Below are 21,094 nucleotides of genomic sequence, written 5' to 3' on the forward strand. Positions count from 1 at the left end.
CTAATAATTCACAAGTTATCCAGACCAGTACTGTGAAAATCCTCAAGTCAATTAACCAGTCAGTCTCATTCTTACTACAATATCAACAGAAACTTAAAACTAGGAAATAAAGACAAATATAAATAAAATACAAGTAAAAAGAAAAACAAATACAGTAAACCCTTGTCATTCCCAGCAAGCAGATGGTGGCTAGCCTGTGAGCCTCTCCCGCAGTGCAACAAGTCACCCCCACACCGTCTCCTCCTTGTTTGTGCTCAACCATTGCCTGTGATGCAGCATGTTTTGTGTTGTAATCAAATCTTTAGTTTCTAAGTAAAATGGCTCCTAAAAGACTGCCTAGTGTCAGTGCTAGTGGAGCGAAATGTAAAAGGCAGAAGTCAGCAATGACCCTGACAAAGAAAGTTGAATTACTAGACAAGTTAAAAGAGGGGATGAGTGCTGCCATGGCTGGTCAGTTGTTTGGTATAGGTATACAGTAGCGCACTAAAGTGATATTAATTGCTAATTGCAATTTTGCTTATTTGTCATTCCTTAGAACTTAACCCCCATGAATAACAAGGGCTTACTGTACAGAAAAATGAAACACAAGTAAAATGAAACACAAGTAAAATGAAACACAAATAAAATGAAACACAAATACAGTACAGTAAAAATGAAACACAAATGAAGTAAAACTCAATAATAATCTCAACTACAACACAGTAAACACAATGGGTATACTACAGTAGTTAAAAAAAATTTGTTCATCTTATACAGAATATAAAGCCATAGTGTTCCAGTAAAAACCATAGATAAAATACCCATAAAGTAGCTTTGTGTTGAGACCACCACAAGTACAGTAGTGTTATTGTTATCCCTCTGGTACACTTGGCCATGGTTGGAAATCTCACCCCCTTGCAGTCTTCCGACAGCTTGCATTGGTAAGATGAAACACTTTTTTTTCATTTTACTTAACATTGGGTTGCGTGTTCCAGACCCAGATTGTACCCTTAGAGATGAGCCTACGAGGCTAGTGGGAGGAACTTAGGTGGTGATTGGGCCAGTACACTGATCCAGCATTTGTGCTCTCAGTGTGAGATACTGGTGAGCAGGAGGGGCTGCACCAGCACAGGAGTGCTTACTGACACAATTTGCAATGAAAGACCACGATACAGTTTAGTTCCCGCCTGAATCACCCTTTTCTCAACTCACAAATAACATCGCCAATGTTCATATTCTATACAGTATTTTTGACAAGGTGGGCCTAAATTTTCCAGTTTCTGTACAACAACAGAAATTTCTCTCTTATTTGTTAAGGAATATGTAACTGTTCCCAATAACTGAAAACATCTCTCCAGCGGGCCACTATAAACCTAACTACTTATACTTACACTTAAAATCTCACTTGTAGTAGAATATAAAGGATGTTCATGAATTATCTGACCCATTTAAAATCTTATAACCTCAAGAATATCATATACAGAATGTGCTAGTTTTATTATACTTGATGTGAGAAGAGAGCGGGAGAGAGACTATTGAGCTGTCTGAGAAGCCCAATAAAATCAACGAGTTCCTATACAATGTACTTGAAATTATTAGTTTAAAATAGCTCAGACATAATTTATAAACATCCTCTATATATGTTTAAAATGTTTAGAAAGTAGCAGCAGACCTCACAAGCTCTAAGTAATGGTACCTCTTTTTAGCATTGCAATACAGATTAGTATACAGTATAAATTCAAACAAAAAAGCATTGCTAACTTGTTTTGCATTATCTGAAGAAAAATTCTTAAGTGTTAGTATATCTTGTACTAGTTCAGGTTGGCTACAAAAACCTAGTGTCTTCATCATCTTTGCTTAAATGCCATAATCAGAATTCTCAGCCGAGTTACTGTACTGTGGATACATCGACTCAGCCAAGGCCCGAGAGTAATCCGAGTACAGGTATATATAGAAAAAGTAGAAAAATTCCTAATATAAAACATAATTGAAATGGCAGTGAAAAAAATTTTCCTAAGTAAGACAAGACAGCAAAACTCAGCATCATTAATCTACTGAGAGATTTCTTCCAACACAAACACTAACTACTTATACCACACCAATCAATAAATACATATCAATTCAGAAACATGACTGTATCCCCAGCTGAATTTCCTTATTCTACTCAAACAATAAAACACTTATAAAAAGGTAAGGTTCAAAAAATATTTAAAACAGTCACAAGAAGGGTTACATTCATAAAACAATGGGGGGTATATGGTCTTTCTTCATTCATGCACATTTTCAGTCATACAGCACTGCAGGATGACCACACATTTACACTTAACGTAGTAAATAGGAGTTCCCCCCCCCCTCCCCACCCATGTTAAAAAATGAAGTACAAGGAACACGAAACTTCCACTGATGATGACCACCGTCCCTACAGCTAGCTTCCACTGATGATGGCCACCGTCCCCACAGCTAACTTCCAGTGATGATGGCCACCGTCCCTACAGCTAACTTCCACTGATGATGGCCACTGTCCCTACAGCTAACTTCCACTGATGATGACCACCGTCCCTACAGCTAACTTCCACTGATGATGACCACCGTCCCTTCCACTAGCTGATGATGACCACTACGCTGATGATGACCACCGTCCCCCACTGATGATGACCACCGGCTGGCACTGATGATGACCACCGTCCCTACAGCTGATGATGCTTCCACTGATGATTCCTACAGCTAACTTCCACTGATGAACAGCTGATGATGACCACCGTCCCTACAGCTGATGATGACCAGCTCCACTGATGATGACCACCGTCCCCCACTGATGATGGCCAGCTAACTTCCACTGATGATGACCACCGTCCCTACAGCTAACTTCCACTGATGATGGCCACCGTCCCTACAGCTAACTTCCACTGATGATGACCACCGTCCCTACAGCTAACTTCCACTGATGATGAGACTTCCACTGATCCCTACAGCTAACTTCCACTGATGATGACCACCGTCCCTACAGCTAACTTCCACTGATGATGGCCACCGTCCCTACAGCTAACTTCCACTGATGATGACCACCGTCCCTACAGCTAGCTTCCACTGATGATGGCCACCGTCCCCACAGCTAACTTCCAGTGATGATGACCACCGTCCCTACAGCTAACTTCCACTGATGATGACCACCGTCCCTACAGCTAACTTCCACTGATGATGACCACCGTCCCTACAGCTAACTTCAACTGACCGTGGAAGCCATTTAAATGTTAAGTAGATAAATAAGAGATGAAGCAGAACAGAAGAAAGCAAGAATGTAATAACTGGACTGATATATATTATGGAGAGCCATGTAAGGTAGACTGTGGAGATGTACGTAAAGGCTCTGAATAAAGAGGCATAAAAAACATAGAAGTAAGATGTTGAAATAATAGGTGACAGAAAACAGATCAGGGGTTAAGGTGATAAATAGAGGGAAAAGAAGAAATGACAGAGTATAATTAAGAGAGAAAAGAAGAAATGGCAGAGTATAATTAAGAGAGAAAAGAAGAAATAGTAGAGTATAATTAAGAGATTCATAAAGAAACATGAAGAGAAAAGGTTTGAAATCCTCAGTAACTTCATACATGCAAATAAAAAGAGTCACTCAATCGACCACCTTAAAATATTGTCATGCATTTAATACACTAAATGAGCCAAGAGGTCAACCAGATAAAGTGGTTAAATTACTGTTGTCTCCGAGTACAGCACGGCCATTCTGGAGCTCAGGCAAGAGAACAACAACACCCATAGTAGTTCCTAAGTACGATCTTGATCTTGAGTGGTGGGTACAGTACAGCATAGTACCTCATCTATACATCATTCTTAATATAAAAATTACTGACTATACTATATCTGACTGGTTTCTTATATTATGTACATCTCTATTCACTACATGTTTTTGGTTTTGTTCCCACCCCAACTTTCAAATTTTTTTTCAACTATAGTATGAGATGGCTGGAATCAAGAGCCTATATATTATAGCATACAGGGTGGCACACGAGTCGCTTTAACAAAACACCGTACTTGTTCTTGGTAAAGCGACTTATGTGTCACCCTGTTCGTGTAAACAGTATGTGTCAATGAGCTAATACACAGCAGAAAATTACAATCAAGATTTTTGTTTTATCTAAATACTTTAAAGTACCGTGCCTTGTCTGCACAGAACAGGTAGGTACCAATGTTTGGTTGCACCATAGTAATAGTTCAAATATTTACGATATATCTATACCCACAAAAGACTTATAGCCAATAGATATAGAAATCTTTGTTCAATGGCACTTTTTTTTCCATACATAAGAAATTGTAACACAAACACACACACACACACACTGTATATAATTTAAATGTACAAATACAACAAATAATGAATGAAGAATAAAGGACAAGAAATATTCATACCACACATTTCCATACATTTGATCTGAGAGTAAAAAGTTTGTTTCTACATTCATTCATTCCAAGTGCATAAAATTCCTACTGAAAGAACTATTGTACACCCAGCAATACTGAACTAATATAAACACACTCACAACCACAGGTCATAACCTTCGTAAACTTCTCTTACACTTATTTGAGAATATTCCGGCCCCCTGTCTCGTGCGGGGTTTAAGTACGGTACAGTCTTGAAGCTTACGGTGGGAGGGAAGGGCACAGCGGGTACAATAATCATAGCCACAAGTCTTACTAGAGCATACTGCCCTATGCTGAGGCTTTTGTACCTTAGCAGGAGCCTTACATTTCACACACTTCTGCAGTTGCTCTCCCTGAGGAAGCTTCCGGCCTTCCTGAAAAATAGAACAAGAATATACAGTAAGTAGACTTAACTAAGATGATTCTGAACTTATCTTCATTATCCGGGAAGACTAACAAATCTTGAGTACACATCTCTAACTTGAGTGGCTAATAATATAGCCAAATAAGGTACAGTATCTCAGCATTGAAGTTGTTAAATTCTTATTCTGTAGGTGAGCAAAAAGTAGAAAGGTTTTGTATATAAGACTGAGTTTGACCAAGGGTAAAGAGGATAAAGAGAAATGCCATTGAAATAGTATACAGTATAAAATAAATACTGTACTGTACACAGGCATTTCCACTTTATGAAAGGGTTCTGTTCCTGAAAAAAAAAAAAAAAACATTTTATATTAAGGATCACATTTTCCCATATTTCTAATGACAATCTTGGTGAACACATTGATTGTAAGTCAACAATGAACATAATACATAAAATATATGCAGTATAGTATAATACTAATTTTATACCTGCAAAGTAAACAGCATAAAACACGAAGACATCTCTAGTATATTAAATACATTACAACGATTTCATTCTATAATTGGAGATACATCCCCAGTAATTTCTCTCTCTCTCTCACACACCACATGTAAAAAAATTATTGCTCCACTCAGAATATTTCTTTTCCTCATTCCTGCAAGCCCCTTCCAGTGTACTGCAGGGCAGGCTGTGCAGATTAGCAGTACCCGGCAGCCTAGCCAAGCAAGTGATTTTTCATGTCCATGTGCCCAGCAGATAAGTTAATAATTTAAGTGGTAAATATTTAGAGGGGAATTTATCACGTGACATGTTTAACCTGGAAGGGCATCAGTGTACAGTCGACCCTCGTTAAAACGGACCCCTTTAATCCGGATATCGGATAAATCGGACAAAATCTGAATTAAGCGAGGGAGTGTCCGTGTCAAATTTCTGGTTCTGGGATTGTCCGATAGATGGCTCGCACGCACCAGACCGCCAGTCATTGTTGACTTAGCGCCATATTCGAGAATCAGTGTTGTGTTGCCCTGCAATTTTCGTTGAAATTTCAGTGATTAGGCATCTTTCAGCATTGTATTTTACATCATGTCTTCAAGGGGGAGTAATACGCCGAAGAGGAAGTATGTGACCCTTTCTGTGAACCAGAAACTGGAACTTATAAGGAAGTTAGAGGCTGGTGCTTTGGTGGCTAGAGTTTGTAACGAGTTTGGTGTTAAAAAGCAAACAGTTTCGGACATACGCAAGGCTAAGGACAAACTCACTGCATTTTCTTTGAAATATAATGCAATATTAACCCCTAAATCGGTTAATTCGGACAATCGGCTAAAACGGACACCCTTCCCCCCCCTATCAGTCCGAATTAACGAGGGTCAACTGTACTGTACCAGGATAAATGACTTAGATCACTATACCCAGGAATTGGCAGGAGGGGGACTTGAACTAAAAACTTACCAAGGTAACGTATTGTTGAAATGAGATAATTAATAATTCTCTGTTGTACTTTTGTTGTTGTTGACATTGTTAGTGATGCTATTATTGTTATTCATTTCAATATCGTTATTATTTTTCTTTTCTTATCGTTAAAAATGGTTTACTAGCACAAGCGGAGGCGACGGGGGGTGGGGGGTTGACTCCCCCTTCAGTACACCTATGATGTCAGGTACAGGTAAGCCACCTCTACATTAAGTGGCTTACCTGGTTAACATTTCAAAGGAACCACCAAGCTGAGGGGCTGTATATGTGAGATGACAAGTTATGACCTCACATAACAAGCGACAGGAGTTGCGACATCACATGTCAAGGGTTACTGCCACTGACACCATTTAGAGTTAAAAAGACAGCAGTGATCTTTGAGTTAATAAACAATAAATTTGAAAGTTTTAAAATGTTTACGTATTTAACTTTTCCCATAAAAATATTTGAGTAAGCAAATTTCCTTCAAAAATTTGTGAGGGGAAGTAAAAAATAAAAAAATAAAAAAATAAAAAATATCCGGACAAGTAAATTTCAAAAGTCAATTGCCGGGAACAAGTAAATGTTGCACATAAACTGCACAGCCTGCTGCAGGGCGACCACAGCCAATGGCAAACACGGCCTCTCTTCATTCAATCATTTGACCAAAAGAAAAATACTAACAAAAATGAAGATTAGACACTCCTGTTTATTTCACCTGAAGATTAACCACCCCGGTGCTAACCTAGAGGTTAATATTAACCCTTTAACTGCTCATTATGTCAGTGGGACTCATCCTTGTGTGTGCATTATTTTGAGGACATTCAAAGCTCTCAAAATACAATAATAAACCTATCAACAGTTACATATGAATCTGAATAAATAAAATACAGAGTATAAAAGCTTTACTGTACTCAGTTTGAATAGTGCACCCCAGAGGTGTGAAGTGAGTTAGTGTGGTGGGGGCCGGGACTATTTGAATAAAGAGGACGGGCCTGGGTAGATTATGCCGTGAAGTAGGTATTTATCTTTCACTCACACATGAGAGCTTCCCAGTCTCCTCTTAGCTTTTGTGGTGTAGTGGGGTGTTGAGTCGAAGCTTCGGGACATGTGCATCAGTTTTCTATGACTAAATCATACGGGTATCTTTACCTTTCTTCAACAGTTATTGAACAGACTAATTAGTGTGTATTGTTATCGGGGGAATATTTTACCATAGTCATTACACTAAAAAAGGCATACATATTTGACCACTATACTTGAATACTTTAAAATCTTGTATTGTATGTGTAGGTAATGGGGACATTGGACCTTGAGTAGCTAAGGCCTAGGGAGTGTAGTGTTTGAAAAATTGGCATGCACTTCTTGATCCTCAATCGGGGTCAGGGGCAGTCAGCAGCACCCGCCCCTGATCGTGGACAGTAAAGGGTTAAGGTCAACCCTCCCGTGCCCTCAATAAGTTTTTATGTTCCGTGACCACAACAAAAGTCATATGGGACCACTCACATGAGGTCTGGTCGACTCCGTTCTGCGGCCAATTTATCCCACAAGAAATCATTTTTTTCCCATGACTTATACATCACTGGCTTCAATATTGTCTTGGCTTTAACATAACCAGGAAAAAGTTTTTCATTCCAATTAAAGAGAAAAAATATTTGTGCTCCCGGCATCATATCTCGGATGTTTTCTCACAGACCTACCAAGTTATTACATATTTATACAAGTGGAATTTTATGACCTTTCCAACTGTATATAACTTTGGAATTTTGATACGACCAATAGTGGGAAGGGTGGGAGAGGAGATAGAGACGAAGCATGGCTGACGGGAGGAAACTGATGGTACTTTGTGGAAGTTTCCCTCACAAGATCATACAGTCATCTATGATGCACGAAAAGTTGACGCAATTACTGCATCTTGACAATTTGTGTCACTGATACAAATAGTGTCCCATGCCCGGGTGGGCTAATCCCAGGTATAAAATAAAAACATAAAAAAAATATATAACGTATATAAAAATAAATAAATAAAATATTAATAATAAATATAAAATAAATAAAATCTTTTACTTCCTCAGCAGTTCTTTGCCCTCATATGAAGTAGAACTCAACCAGTCCAGAGATTTCGTCAAGAGAGAGCAGTCTAATCTACCCGGCCAACACCAACAGAAAAATGATAACCCACCTCCATAAATTTATCAGACAAAGTAAGACTCTTGACACCAACAGTAGGAGGCACCTTCTTGGGGCTAGCTGGGTGAGGGTCCTTCTTAGAACTGGCTGTGTTGATGTTCTCGATGGCGCACAGCTCCTTACGTGGTGATAACGTGCCAAGCGAAGAAGATGCACCTCCTTCATGCAGTCTCTTCAGTTTAAAATTCTCCTAAAAACACGTTGAGTATTTAGTTGAGATTAAATGTACTCGGATAAACTAACTTCATATTTACCATTGTTTGTATACACGCTCTGTTTTGGTATACGAGAAATTAAAAATAGCTGCATTGTCTATATACAGTACATGCTGAACTGTATACCTCCAGTCTATATACTGTACATGCTAATCTGTATACCTGCAGTCTTTATACATATTGAACTGTATTGTCTATGCATATACTGTATGTGTTGAACTATACTGTATACATGTTGAACTGTATACTGTATATTACTTGCATTACATATATTTAACAAACCAATTGTAAACTTGTACGATGATTTTTACTGAATGAATATCTATCACCTAAACGACACAAGTCACCAAAGATGAATGTTGACCACAGTCTTTAGGTGAGGTAACTTTACCATTCTTAATAGTGGAAGGAATGTTAAGTCTCCTGTACTGCTGAATACTTACTACAGCACGTTTATAAATTATAGATAAAAGAATAACTAGACGTAGAGGATGAGAGAAAACGGGAGAAAGAGAAAATTAAGAGAAAGAAAAATAGAAAATGCTTAAGTATACTGTACAATAAAACTGATAACTATCTTCTGTCTAACATTTTTGAGGTTACAATATTAAGAGAATCAGTTAATTAAAGGTCACCTGTAGAGAGTATACATACAGTGGGGTATGCTATAATGAACGGATCCTACTACGAATATTCCTATAACGAACGGTTTTACCTATAAAATTGAGAATGCTCTAACGAACGAAACTCCTACAACAAACATTATTTAATTTTTTTTTTACTAATTTATTGTTTTTTTATAACAAGTATTAATGATATTCTTTATTTCAGGGGTTTAGATGCACATTTATGCACTTTTTTTTAAATTTTATATTATATTTTTCAGTGTTCAGTGGTTGTATTTGGGGGCCTGGAACGGATTAATCCTATAACGAACAAGGTTCTAGAACCAATTAGATTCGTTATAGCATACCCCACTGTATAGCTAATCACTGAACCACCAAGATTTTAAAACCATAAACCAAAACAAAAATACAATGGGCCAACCTTTCCCACTTCTCTCTTTTCCTTGAGCCGTGCATTAATAAAAGTCATTCTTCTGGAGTTAAGGGTTTTATCCTGAAGAACGATCTGCCGCAGCTGCTGGCTCACATGACTGACGTGGACGAGTTCTTGGCCGGACAAGTACTCCAGGATGTTGAACACCAGGTATTCTGCGTCCTTCAGCAGTCGTATGAACACGTGTTGGGGTTTTCTACGCTTTACGATGCATCTCATTAGTGGTGACTTGGGCTGAGTTGTATCATCGCTATGAGTATACCGTTTTGGTAAGGTGCCGGTTGATTTTGTTTGTTTGATAACTGTAGATGTTCTTTGTTTGACTGTAGGTTCATTTTCTGTAGACTTTATTTGTTCATAAACTGTACATTTGACTGTAGACTTTATTTGTTCAGTAACTAGAGATTTGATTGCAGACTTTATTTGTTCATAAACTGGAGATTTGACTGTAGACTTTATTTGTTCAGTAACTGGAGATTTGACTGTAGACTTTATTTGCTCAGTAACTGGAGATTTGACTGTAGACTTTATTTGTTCAGTAACTGGAGATTTGACTGTAGACTTTATTTGTTCATAAACTGTACATTTGACTGTAGACTTTATTTGTTCAGTAACTAGAGATTTGATTGCAGACTTTATTTGCTCAGTAACCGGAGATTTGACTGTAGACTTTATTTGTTCAGTAACTGGAGATTTGACTGTAGACTTTATTTGCTCAGTAACTGGAGATTTGACTGTAGACTTTAATTGTTCATTAACCGTAGATTTTGTTCGTCCCGTGACCATCAGTTCACTTTTGGGAAAGACATTGCCCACCTCCTCACCACATTCCCCCTCACAGGTCATCTCCAGCTCACAACTCTCGAGAGGCGTGGTGATGTACAGGGCCGAGTCCCCGAGGGAGATCTGCCGGGACCGAGACGTGTTATCAGTGAGTGCCTCAATCTTGGGTAACGGGGGACTGAATACTTCACCGCCATCATGAGTAATGTAGCTCTGAGGGGTACTTGTTAATCTGAAACAAGTTATAATGTTAGTTTTATTATATTCAAACATTGTAGAGATGAAAATAACATCAGCTCTGGTACCATGATCTTTAACTATGACTGAGGACTGACTGACTGATATGACATGACATGACATGACATTTTAAACGACTGAAACTCATAACGTTTAACCGGAAGACGACGATAGTTAATGTCTTTGATGATGGTGGTTTAAACCCTCGAGGACAATGATTTAACCCTCCACGACTCAAAGGAATTAAAACAAATAAATAATCACCTGGTAATTGTCCGTTTAGTAATGTCCGGAGTGAGGCAATACACATCCTCTTTTATTGCATCGCCCCGGGACAGCTGTAGGGGCCCTCGGCTGAACTCTGGCGAGGTGAAGACGTCGGAGCTGTAGCCAGAGTCATTGGTGGAGTTATCTGGTCGAGGGGCTGCCAGGTGTAGTCGGTGTTGTTTGTCCTCCACCGCCTCACCTCCTACCTCATCCTCCATCTTTCCTTGACTGAAATGATGAAGAAATACTGCATTAGACCTTAACTATTATGAGAGAGAGAGAGAGAGAGAGAGAGAGAGAGAGAGAGAGAGAGAGAGAGAGATTATCTTTATAATACATACAGGTAATACAGCGATGGATTGATGAAGTAGACGTGAGATAAAGGAGAAAAGAAGGTTGTATTAGGCCAAGGAGATGGTTGGTAACAAGGTGGGGTACTGGAGGTCAAGTGCAGGGCCACAAGAGAGGTTTACAAGGTGGGGTACTGGAGGTCAAGTGTAGGGCCACAAGAGAGGTTTACAAGGTGGGGTACTGGAGGTCAAGTGTAGGGCCACAAGAGAGGTTTACAAGGTGGGGTACTGGAGGTCAAGTGTAGGGCCACAAGAGAGGTTTACAAGGTGGGGTAGGAGGTGAGGTTTACAAGGTGGGGTACTGGAGGTCAATAACAAGAGAGGTTTACAAGGTGGGGTACTGGAGGTCAAGTGTAGGGCCACAAGAGAGGTTTACAAGGTGGGGTCTGGAGGTCAAGTGTAGGGCCACAAGAGGTTACAGGTGGGGTACTGGAGGTCAAGTGCAGGAGCCAAGAGAGGTTTACAAGGTGGGGTACTGGAGGTCAAGTGCAGGGCCACAAGAGAGGTTTACTGGAGGTGGGGTGTACTGGGGTACTGGTCAAGTGTCAAGGTGGGGGTAGGGCCACAAGGAGGTTTACAAAGGGTGGGGGGAGGTCACAAGAGAGGTGGGGTACTGGAGGTCAAGTAGCCAAGGTGGGAGTACTGGAGGTCAAGTGTTTACAAGGCCTATGCACTGGTCAGGTCTGAGGTTTAAGTGTGGGGCCAGGTGAGAGGTTTACAAGGTGGGGTGCTGGAGGTGAAATGCAGGGCCACAAGAGAGAGGGGCCACAAGAGGTTTACAAGGTGGGGTGCTGGAGGTCAAGTGCAGGGCCAGAGGTTTACAAGGTGGGGTACTGGAGGTCAAGTGTAGGGCCACAAGAGAGGTTTACAAGGTGGGGTACTGGAGGTCAAGTGTAGGGCCACAAGAGAGGTTTACAAGGTGGGGTACTGGAGGTCAAGTGTAGGGCCACAAGAGAGGTTTACAAGGTGGGGTACTGGAGGTCAAGTGTAGGGCCACAAGAGAGGTTTACAAGGTGGGGTACTGGAGGTCAAGTGTAGGGCCACAAGAGAGGTTTACAAGGTGGGGTACTGGAGGTCAAGTGTAGGGCCACAAGAGAGGTTTACAAGGTGGAGTACTGGAGGTCAAGTGTAGGGCCACAAGAGAGGTTTACAAGGTGGGGTACTGGAGGTCAAGTGCAGGGCCACAAGAGAGGTTTACAAGGTGGGGTACTGGAGGTCAAGTGTAGGGCCACAAGAGAGGTTTACAAGGTGGAGTACTGGAGGTCAAGTGTAGGGCCACAAGAGAGGTTTACAAGGTGGAGGACTGGAGGTTTACAAGGTTAAGAAACATAAACAGAACACATTAGTGGACATGTTGAACAGTACAGATACAAGAAGAGAGGTTTTCAGAATAGTCGGGTAAATAATGGGTTGTGATTGACAGCCTAGGGGTAGTAGAACCAGTACAGGAACCATGATTAAGAGAGAATGAGCAAAGAAAGCAATTACTATAATGAAGAATGGAAAGGTGGCTGGAAGCTCTGGGATAGTTGCAGAATAGCTCAAGAGTATTTGCAGGTGTCAAGAGTGATCAAAATAACTAAGGCAATTATGGTGGACTATGCTGCTACAGACGACTGGAGGAAGAGTGTGAGTGTGAATATTTACTGTACATGGGTAAAGATGATGCACTTGAATGTGGGAACTACAAGGGCCCAGAAATTGATAAGGGAGAGTAGACATAAAGTAAATACAATTTGGGCTTATGCCAGGTAGGAGGACTACAGAGACAATTTTTATGGCCAGAGAACTACAAGAGAAGTATCTAGAGAAGGAGAGAAAATTGCACTTTGTATCTGTATATTTAGAGAAGGCATTTGACATGAAGTAGTAAGGCAGAGTTGCCACAGAAAATTTAAAAATAAATTCCCTGACTATATAAAGGAGACAAAATAAGTAAGTTGAGGTTTTGTGTGAGTGAAGCAGGATAAGGTGGTCACACTGGAGGATGTACAATATAGTATTCACCCACATTATTGAACTTGTCATCTGGGTTTTGGCCATGGCCAGCCCAATGAGTGTAAAGACTCAGTGATCCATTAAACTAATTTTATAATAGGAATCATATAAAGATGAGGCCTCCTCCTCCTCCTCCCCTCTCTGCCCCTTATAGCCTCCAACTTCCACCAAACGAATTTTTTTTAATTTTGTTGATTTCATTTTCTTACATGAATTCAACATCAGTTTACAAATTAACACTAAATTACAGTGGGGTATGCTATAACGAATGGATTCTACTACGAGTATTCCTATAACGAACGGTTTTACCTATAAAATTGAGAATGCTATAACAAACGAAACTCCTACAACGATTTTTTTACTAATTTATTGGGTTTTTTTATTACAAGTATAAATGATATTCTTTATTTCAGGGGTTTAGATGCATATTTATGCACTTTTTAAATGTTATTACAATTTTATATTATATTTTTCAGTGTTAAGTGGTTGTATTTGGGGGCCTGGAACGGATTAATCCTACAACGAACAAGGTTCTAGGACCAATTAGATTCGTTATAGCATACCCCACTGTAACTTATGCAAAGAAATATACAAATTAAAAAATGTAAAAAAATAAATAAATTTCAAAAGAAAAATATATAAGTGAAGAAGCAAAACTGGTCTTTAAATACACTCAATGCAGTATACAGTACAGTTGTGTTCTGACCTCGCTAGAGGAAAGGTCATAGCAGACTTAGCTCCCGGGAATAAATTGTCAGTAATGACTAGTGCTACTTGTGAACAGGGCTGTGCCCTTCAGAGGGCCGAGTTAGAGAAGGTCAAAGAAGAAAACTTGAAATTAAAGGAAGTGATAGCGAGGATGAAGGAAGAAGACTCGAGACAAGGAAAGCCCGTGTCTGACGAAAACTCAGGCGAATGGAAGGTTGTGAGGAGAAGAACGACCAAAATAGTAGTGAGAAAAGACACCAAGGAAACGACAACAACAGCTAAGTGTACCAACTCTTTCAGTCCTTTGATAGACGAATTAGACGTTAGCATAGTCAGGGACAGAGGCTGAGAGGGAAGGTACGAAAACCTTAATTGTTAGCAATTCTCAGGTACGGTACCTAGATAGAGCTTTTTGTGGTAGAAATAAAAATAGGATGAGGGTGTGTTTACCAGGAGCTGGGGTGGGGGATATAGTTGACAGGATGGACAATATCTTGTCTGGTAATGGGAACAAACCCATTATCTGCCTTAGTGCAGGAGGGAATGATATTGGTCGGTGTAGGAGTGAGGAGCTTCTTGATAAGTTCAAGACAGCTATAGATCGTATTAGGGTGAAGGGAGGGATCCCTATCATATGTGGTGTCCTGCCTAGAAGGAGAGTTGGCAACAAATGGTTGTCAAGGGCAGTTGGTGTCAAAGGCCATCTTGACAGATATTGCAAGTCAATATCAATCCCATTCATTGACAACTGGGACAACTTTTATGGCAGAAGGGACCTTTATGCTTGGGATGGGGTGGCAACCCTGCCTGGCTCTCTTGAGAGGGCAGTTCAAAAGATGTTGAAGTCTTTAAACTGCTAGGGGAACATAGGGGCACGTGGGTGGAGGAGACTGCAGTAGGAGTAGGTAAACAAAGTGAAAGGTTACAGAGAAACAGTGCTAGGAATGATGACAAAACTAAATTAGGTAGGGAGTTAAAACCTAAACGTGTCAAAGAGAGGACTCACAACACAACTGACTTAAATGTCTACTACGAAAACAGTAGAAGTATGAGAAACAAAATGGATGAAACCAGGGCGTTGGTATGTACCGATAAAAATCGATATAATAGCATTCCCCGAAACATGGATAAACCTAGACTCACGAGTTACCTGTCGAATACCAAATTGCAGCTTACAAATTATTCCATACCGATAGGCAGATTAGGAAAGGAGGTGAAGTAGCAATCTACATCAGGGATAATTTGAAGTGTGAAATCAATAAGGAAATAAAAACTGAACTGAATGCAGAAACAAGTTGGATAGAATTAATCGATAAATGACTTATTTGGGATGAAATTTGCAGAGCTTCTATACATAGCAAAGTCTGTATAGTAGGCAACTTTAACTTTAGCCAAATAGATTGGATCGACCTTAAGGGTAACTCAGAATCAAGAGGATTTTCTTGAAACAGTTCAGGACTGTTTCCTAAGCCAACATATAACCAAACCCACCCGGGGTAATAATATACTCGATTTAGTTCTGTCAAATAGAGAAAACCTCATTAGTAGTATCGAGGTAGGGAACGAACTTGCCAACAGCGATCACAAAGAAATAAGATTTCAATTAGAATTTAATGGCAGATGCAAGGAAAATTCCATTAAAGTCCCAAATTTCAGAAGGGCAAACTGTGATAGGTTGAAAAGGCAGCCGAGAGAAGGGGTATCACATGACCTCACACAATGTACCCACAGAGGGCGACTTTACTTCACCTGGAGACCTGACAACGATAACCTCACAAAATATGACGGTTGAGAACGACATGATCACGAGATCTGAGGTTGACGAGTTCCACAACAATTTAAATGAGTTACTTAATGCACAAAGGCAGAACATACCATACAGAATACTCAGATCAGACAACAATGACCCTAAATGGAGAAATAATTATTTAAAGAATATTATTAGACAAAGGAAGGCTATAGGTAGAAGAAAATAAATCGTGGTGAAGTTTACCTCTGAGATTATAAGGTATTGGCCAGTAGGGTTAAGACCGAGATAAAAAAGCAAAGAGGAATAATGAACTGAAGGTAACAAGGGAGGCGAAGTCAAACCCCAAGGGATTCTTTCAAATGTATCAAACTAAAACACGAGAAAAAATTAGACCAATACAGTCAGATACCGGCGAGCTAACTGACAACGACAGAGAAATGAGCAATAATCTGAATAAATATTTTTCAACAGTTTTCACCACCAAAAATTTAAACATGAATAACCGAGGCACCGACTATATACAGAGATAGTGAAGAAAATAGATTAAGCAAGACAGTAGTGACTAGTAACGATGTTAGTAAGCAAATAGACAAACTAAAGCCTAATAAGTCACCAGGTCCCGATGAGATATTGCCAGAGTATTAAAGGAATGTAAGGAAGAGCTTAGTATGCCCTTAGCAAAGTTGTTTAACGTCCTTAAAAATGGGTGTAGTGCCAGAATCCTGGAGGATAACGAATGTAATACCGATTTTCAAGAAGGGAGATAGATCACTATCCTCTAACTACCGTCCAATCAGCTTAACATCAATTGTAGGCAAATTACTGGAAGCAATCATTTCAAACTCTATTCGAAATCACCTGGAGAAGCACAAGTTGATCAATGATTCCCAACATGGTTTCACAAGCGGGCGTTCATGTCTAACTAATCTATTAATATTATTTTCAGGTGTTTTCAAATCAGTGGACGAGGGGCACGACTATGATGTGGTATATCTTGACTTTAGTAAAGCCTTCGACAGAGTCCCCACAAAAGACTAATAAGAAAAGTGGAGGCTCATGGCATTGGAGGAGTTATTCTAAAATGGATTAGTGCGTGGTTACAGGACAGAAAACAGCAAGTGAGCATTAACGGCACAAAATCCGATTGGAGTAACGTCACTAGTGGAGTACCCCAAGGCTCAGTACTTGGACCATTATTATTTATTATACTGTGTACATAAACAACATAGATATCGGCATAGACAGCAACGTAAGTAAATTTGCCGATGACACTAAAATGGGGCGTGTATTAAATCTGATGAGGACTCCGCAATACTACAGGAAGAACTAAACAAATTTTTTGAATGGTCTGAAAAATGCCAGATGAAATTCAATGTGGACAAATGTAAAGTACTTAGTCTAGGAGATGTAAACAGAGAAACCAGATATCAGATGAATATCGATGTTATAGAGAAATCAGAATGTGAGAAAGATTTTGGGGTAATGATAAGTAGGAATCTTAAGCCAAGTAAACAATGTGTTATTGCGCGAAACAAGGCTAATACAAAGGAGTGTTAGTTACAAGACTAGCGAGGTCATCCTGAAGCTATATCTTGCGCTTGTGAGACCTCACTTGGATTACGCAGTTCAATTCTGGTCACCGTATTACAGAATGGATATAGAATCCCTAGAAAGAATTCAGAGGAGAATGACAAGACTAATCCCAGGCATTAGGAACCTCGAGTACAGAGACAGGTTAAAGCACCTTAATTTGCACTCCCTTGAGAGATGTAGAGTGAGGGGCGATATGATAGAGGTGTATAAATGGAAGTCAGGGCTGAACAAATGGGAAATTGCAATGGTACTCAAACTTTCCTGTATTGCGCACATCATTGTCATCCTTAATATCTTTTATTCATATTACGCTACATAACATTCAAATCCACTGAGCTTGTAGTGTCACAGAAAACAGGAAACTTTGGTAAGGGATAACTCACCTACTGTATGTTGTTTTATACGAATTGTACCAATGTACGGGCATATATTAAGTGTATGTACTGATAGTATTAAGGAGTAAGGATAGCTCAAGGTATCTATAGGATGATTGGGAAGGTCCAACTTATACGGACTAGTGCACTATAAGGGATAAGTGTAGATCGGGTCTGAAGGTCATAATATTTACGTCTGTGAACGGTTAGTAAACATAGCTACCGCAGATATCAAATGAAAATATATGAGAACAATGATCTGGAGAAGGGATAAATGTTTCAGACCTATGTGAAGTGTTGGAAGTGATCCACAAACTATACTTCAAAGAAAATATCTTGTGTACCTCGTTACCCCATGTGACGACTAACCACGAACAGTGCAATGATCAGATCTTATAAACGTGTTCAACGATTACAACGTGTGAGGGGAGGATCCCTAAATACAGAGTGAAGCAAAGTGGATACACCCACGCCAAGAAAACACGAGCCTAGGCCTTTGTTCTAGGTTGGCGACCAAGACACCCCGGGCTATGGTGGCGAGTTATTGTTATAACCCAATGAATTTCCCCAGGAATTAGCAAACCAGACCCTTACTTTAGTATGTAATTTAGAATTAAAATATATAATTATAAGGCATAAAGTAATAATAGATAAGAAAGTGTATATGTGAGAACCAGAATAATGTCAAAGTGAAAATTAAAGATTGAAAACTGTAGACCTAGTTCAGTGTGAGACGCCAGGCATCGCCCTCAGTGACGCCCGGCTTCTCACCAAAACAGGTCAGTGAACTCCATCGTGCATCATCAGTACTCAAGTGGCTTATCTAGCAGTTATATACATTTTAAAACCTTGCCTAATGTTATAAAGTGTGTGGTGATATAAACGCCCCTTAAGCATGCTCAGTGATGCCTGACTTCTCACCAAAACAGGTGTGCACCCAGAGCGAAGGTCTAACAACCACCACTGCTCCACTGTGAGGAACCCACCGGGTGTTGTGTGTTCTGCTTATGGCCAGTATGCTCCTCCACTGTGAATACCCTACATATCACCACCCAGGATAGGAGAACATGATTGTGTGTTTGAGAAGTTTCGCAGTTGCCAAGTGGAGTGACCTAAGAATACCAGGCGTGGAACCAGTACTGGTATGATTATCTGGGAAGTATCCCATCTACTCAGCAAGAGTAGAGTGTGAACGAGGTACCTGGTATGTGTACCTAAGAATACCGAGGAGTTTCATACTTGTAGGTGTGGAGTGAAAGGAGATGTGGTGCTGTGATATAACATGTGGTGCTGTAATGTAACATGTGGTGCTATACTCTAACATGTGGTGCTGTGATATAACATGTGGTGCTGTAATGTAACATGTGGTGCTATACTCTAACATGTGGTGCAGTCTGTGTTGGGTAAGAAGGAATGACCGAGGTAAGGAGGTCAATGGTTGTTATGAAGAATGAAGATGATAATAGTAGTTATTTGATGAAGGTCGTGTGCTGCTGTGAACTGTAATGAACATAATAGTAGTTATTCTGATGAAGGTCAACTATTTTTGTATTGTGACTCGATGCAATATGTTTTGGTCAAGGGATAAATTAGTTAAGCCATGACTGATGTTTCACCCTTCCTCCCACTCTCAATTTGATCAATGAAAAACCCAACCCAATGCCTGGCTTGCTCTGCCAGCTACCTAAACAAACTACATACTGTCAAGGGGGTCTGGTGGCAGCGACCTTAAAATTAAGAGTAGATTTAAGTTATCCCCTTAGGATTAGTGACCCCAGAATGGGCAGTATAATCCAACCAGGAGCTAACTCGTAACAATTTTAGATTTAGGTGCGAAATAGGTAAACACTGGTTTGGAAATAGAGCAGTGGATGAATGGAACAAGTTACCAAACATCATCATTAACTCGAATACGCTGGACAGCTTCAAACATTGGTTGGATGGATATAATCTAACCATTACCAACACAGTCTATCAATACAGCTGTGATTTTTGTTGTACAGCTGCCATTCCTGTATTAACTATGAATAGCCAAACCCTCTAGGTAGCTTAATCAACGGGTGAAACAAACTGGGATGCCCAATCTTCTTGATCCAGATCTTGGCCAGAGTGGAGGAAGGTAACACAAAACTTAATCATTTCGAGTAGATATTAATGCACCAATGTCTAAGTTGATACTAAACTACATACAGTATATCATCCTCACACCTCAGGAAGCCCATCTATGAGCTGTAAGGTGTCAAATCCCATTATATTTAATATTATATCAACGGAAAAAAACTTTACTATACCTTCTCCTTGCCTATAAAAACTGCTCCATACACATACCTTGAATTACGAAATAATTTCATTTAATAAAGAAATTCACGTCCTAATTTAACCAACTCATATTAGCAGATCACATCTATTTAAAATTCCGAATAAGAACTAAAATATGTAGGGAAATTTAAGATAGGAGGAAAATGAATCCCCATCACCAACCTGCAGCCCGCCAGTTTAATCTTAATCACGATAGGAAAGGTATTCTATAACCTATATTATAATTATTACTGTTATCTCATGGTCACTTACTTCTCTTAAGCACTCCTGTAGGTCTGTTGTGTCTCCGTGGCCACTATTTGTCCTGATTTTTCCTCAAATACTCAGCTGCTCGTCCTCCTCCACCAACGGCCCAGTGTTCAAAACAGTGCGCGGTTATGACGTCACTATACCTTCAATACCGAACCCCGAACCCGAACCCCGAAGCCGAACCCCTTATGGCCACTTGACTTCCTGGTGTATTATAATAAGGAAACAAATAATTTATCATTTCATCTCTTATCAGGGTATTAGTCACTCGGGCGGTTGGTTAGTTCTTTGCTACTCTTATGAACTTTATCGTCTAGTGTTTCAAATGTCCTCTTCACCACTGGTCACCTCGTTCAACGCTTTTATTTTATTTTATGGAGAAAAACTTCATACATTAATTACATACATATAAAATACCTACCTAGGATAATAGGAAAACTGTACTACAAGCTTTGCCAATAAATTTGTTAAACTAAAAAAAACCACTTTCCAGTTGCCAGTGACATACCCTAGACATGACAGTGACGCCCAAACTATGAATTCCCGCCATTTCTTGCCACTGCTTAGAATAATTAAAAATATTTTTTCTAGTAGTTTTCTGATTTTAAACTACCGATATCTCAGCCATGGGCAAAATGTACCAAAAGTGTCATAGATGAAATTAGTCGCATTTTTGTCTGAACTTATCATTAGCAACAACAAAAAACAATATTGAATTATGTCCATTACTTTAAAATGACTGTCGAATTAATAAAGGAAAGCCTAATTTCTAGTTTTAT

General features: G+C 39.7%; 1 protein-coding gene across 1 annotated transcript; it reads right to left on the reverse strand.

Annotated features, from left to right (window-relative positions):
• Positions 1-3,153: 3,153 nt before the first annotated feature.
• On the reverse strand, positions 3,154-20,426 carry LOC121869687 (neurofilament heavy polypeptide-like). The gene is made up of 5 exons (XM_042371240.1): positions 20,319-20,426; positions 10,972-11,202; positions 9,676-10,702; positions 8,406-8,603; positions 3,154-4,787 (listed from the first exon to the last, which is right to left on the reverse strand). Exons 2-5 carry the CDS (start codon positions 11,190-11,192, stop codon positions 4,542-4,544), a joined length of 1,692 nt encoding a protein of 563 aa, XP_042227174.1. The 5' UTR covers positions 11,193-11,202; positions 20,319-20,426; the 3' UTR covers positions 3,154-4,541.
• Positions 20,427-21,094: the final 668 nt, after the last annotated feature.

Source organism: Homarus americanus, unplaced genomic scaffold, assembly GCF_018991925.1.
Source record: "Homarus americanus isolate GMGI-L3 unplaced genomic scaffold, GMGI_Hamer_2.0 scaffold23578, whole genome shotgun sequence".
Taxonomy (NCBI): Eukaryota; Metazoa; Arthropoda; class Malacostraca; order Decapoda; family Nephropidae; genus Homarus; species Homarus americanus.

Coding starts and splice junctions, on each gene's coding strand:
- LOC121869687 (XM_042371240.1), bottom strand. CDS start 11,192: ATGGAGGATGAGGTAGGAGGTGAGGCGGTGGAGGACAAACAACACCGA. Junction 10,703..10,971: donor ACTAAACGGACAATTACCAG/GTGATTATTTAT, acceptor AACTTGTTTCAG/ATTAACAAGTACCCCTCAGA. Junction 8,604..9,675: donor AAAAGAGAGAAGTGGGAAAG/GTTGGCCCATTG, acceptor ACGTGTTTTTAG/GAGAATTTTAAACTGAAGAG.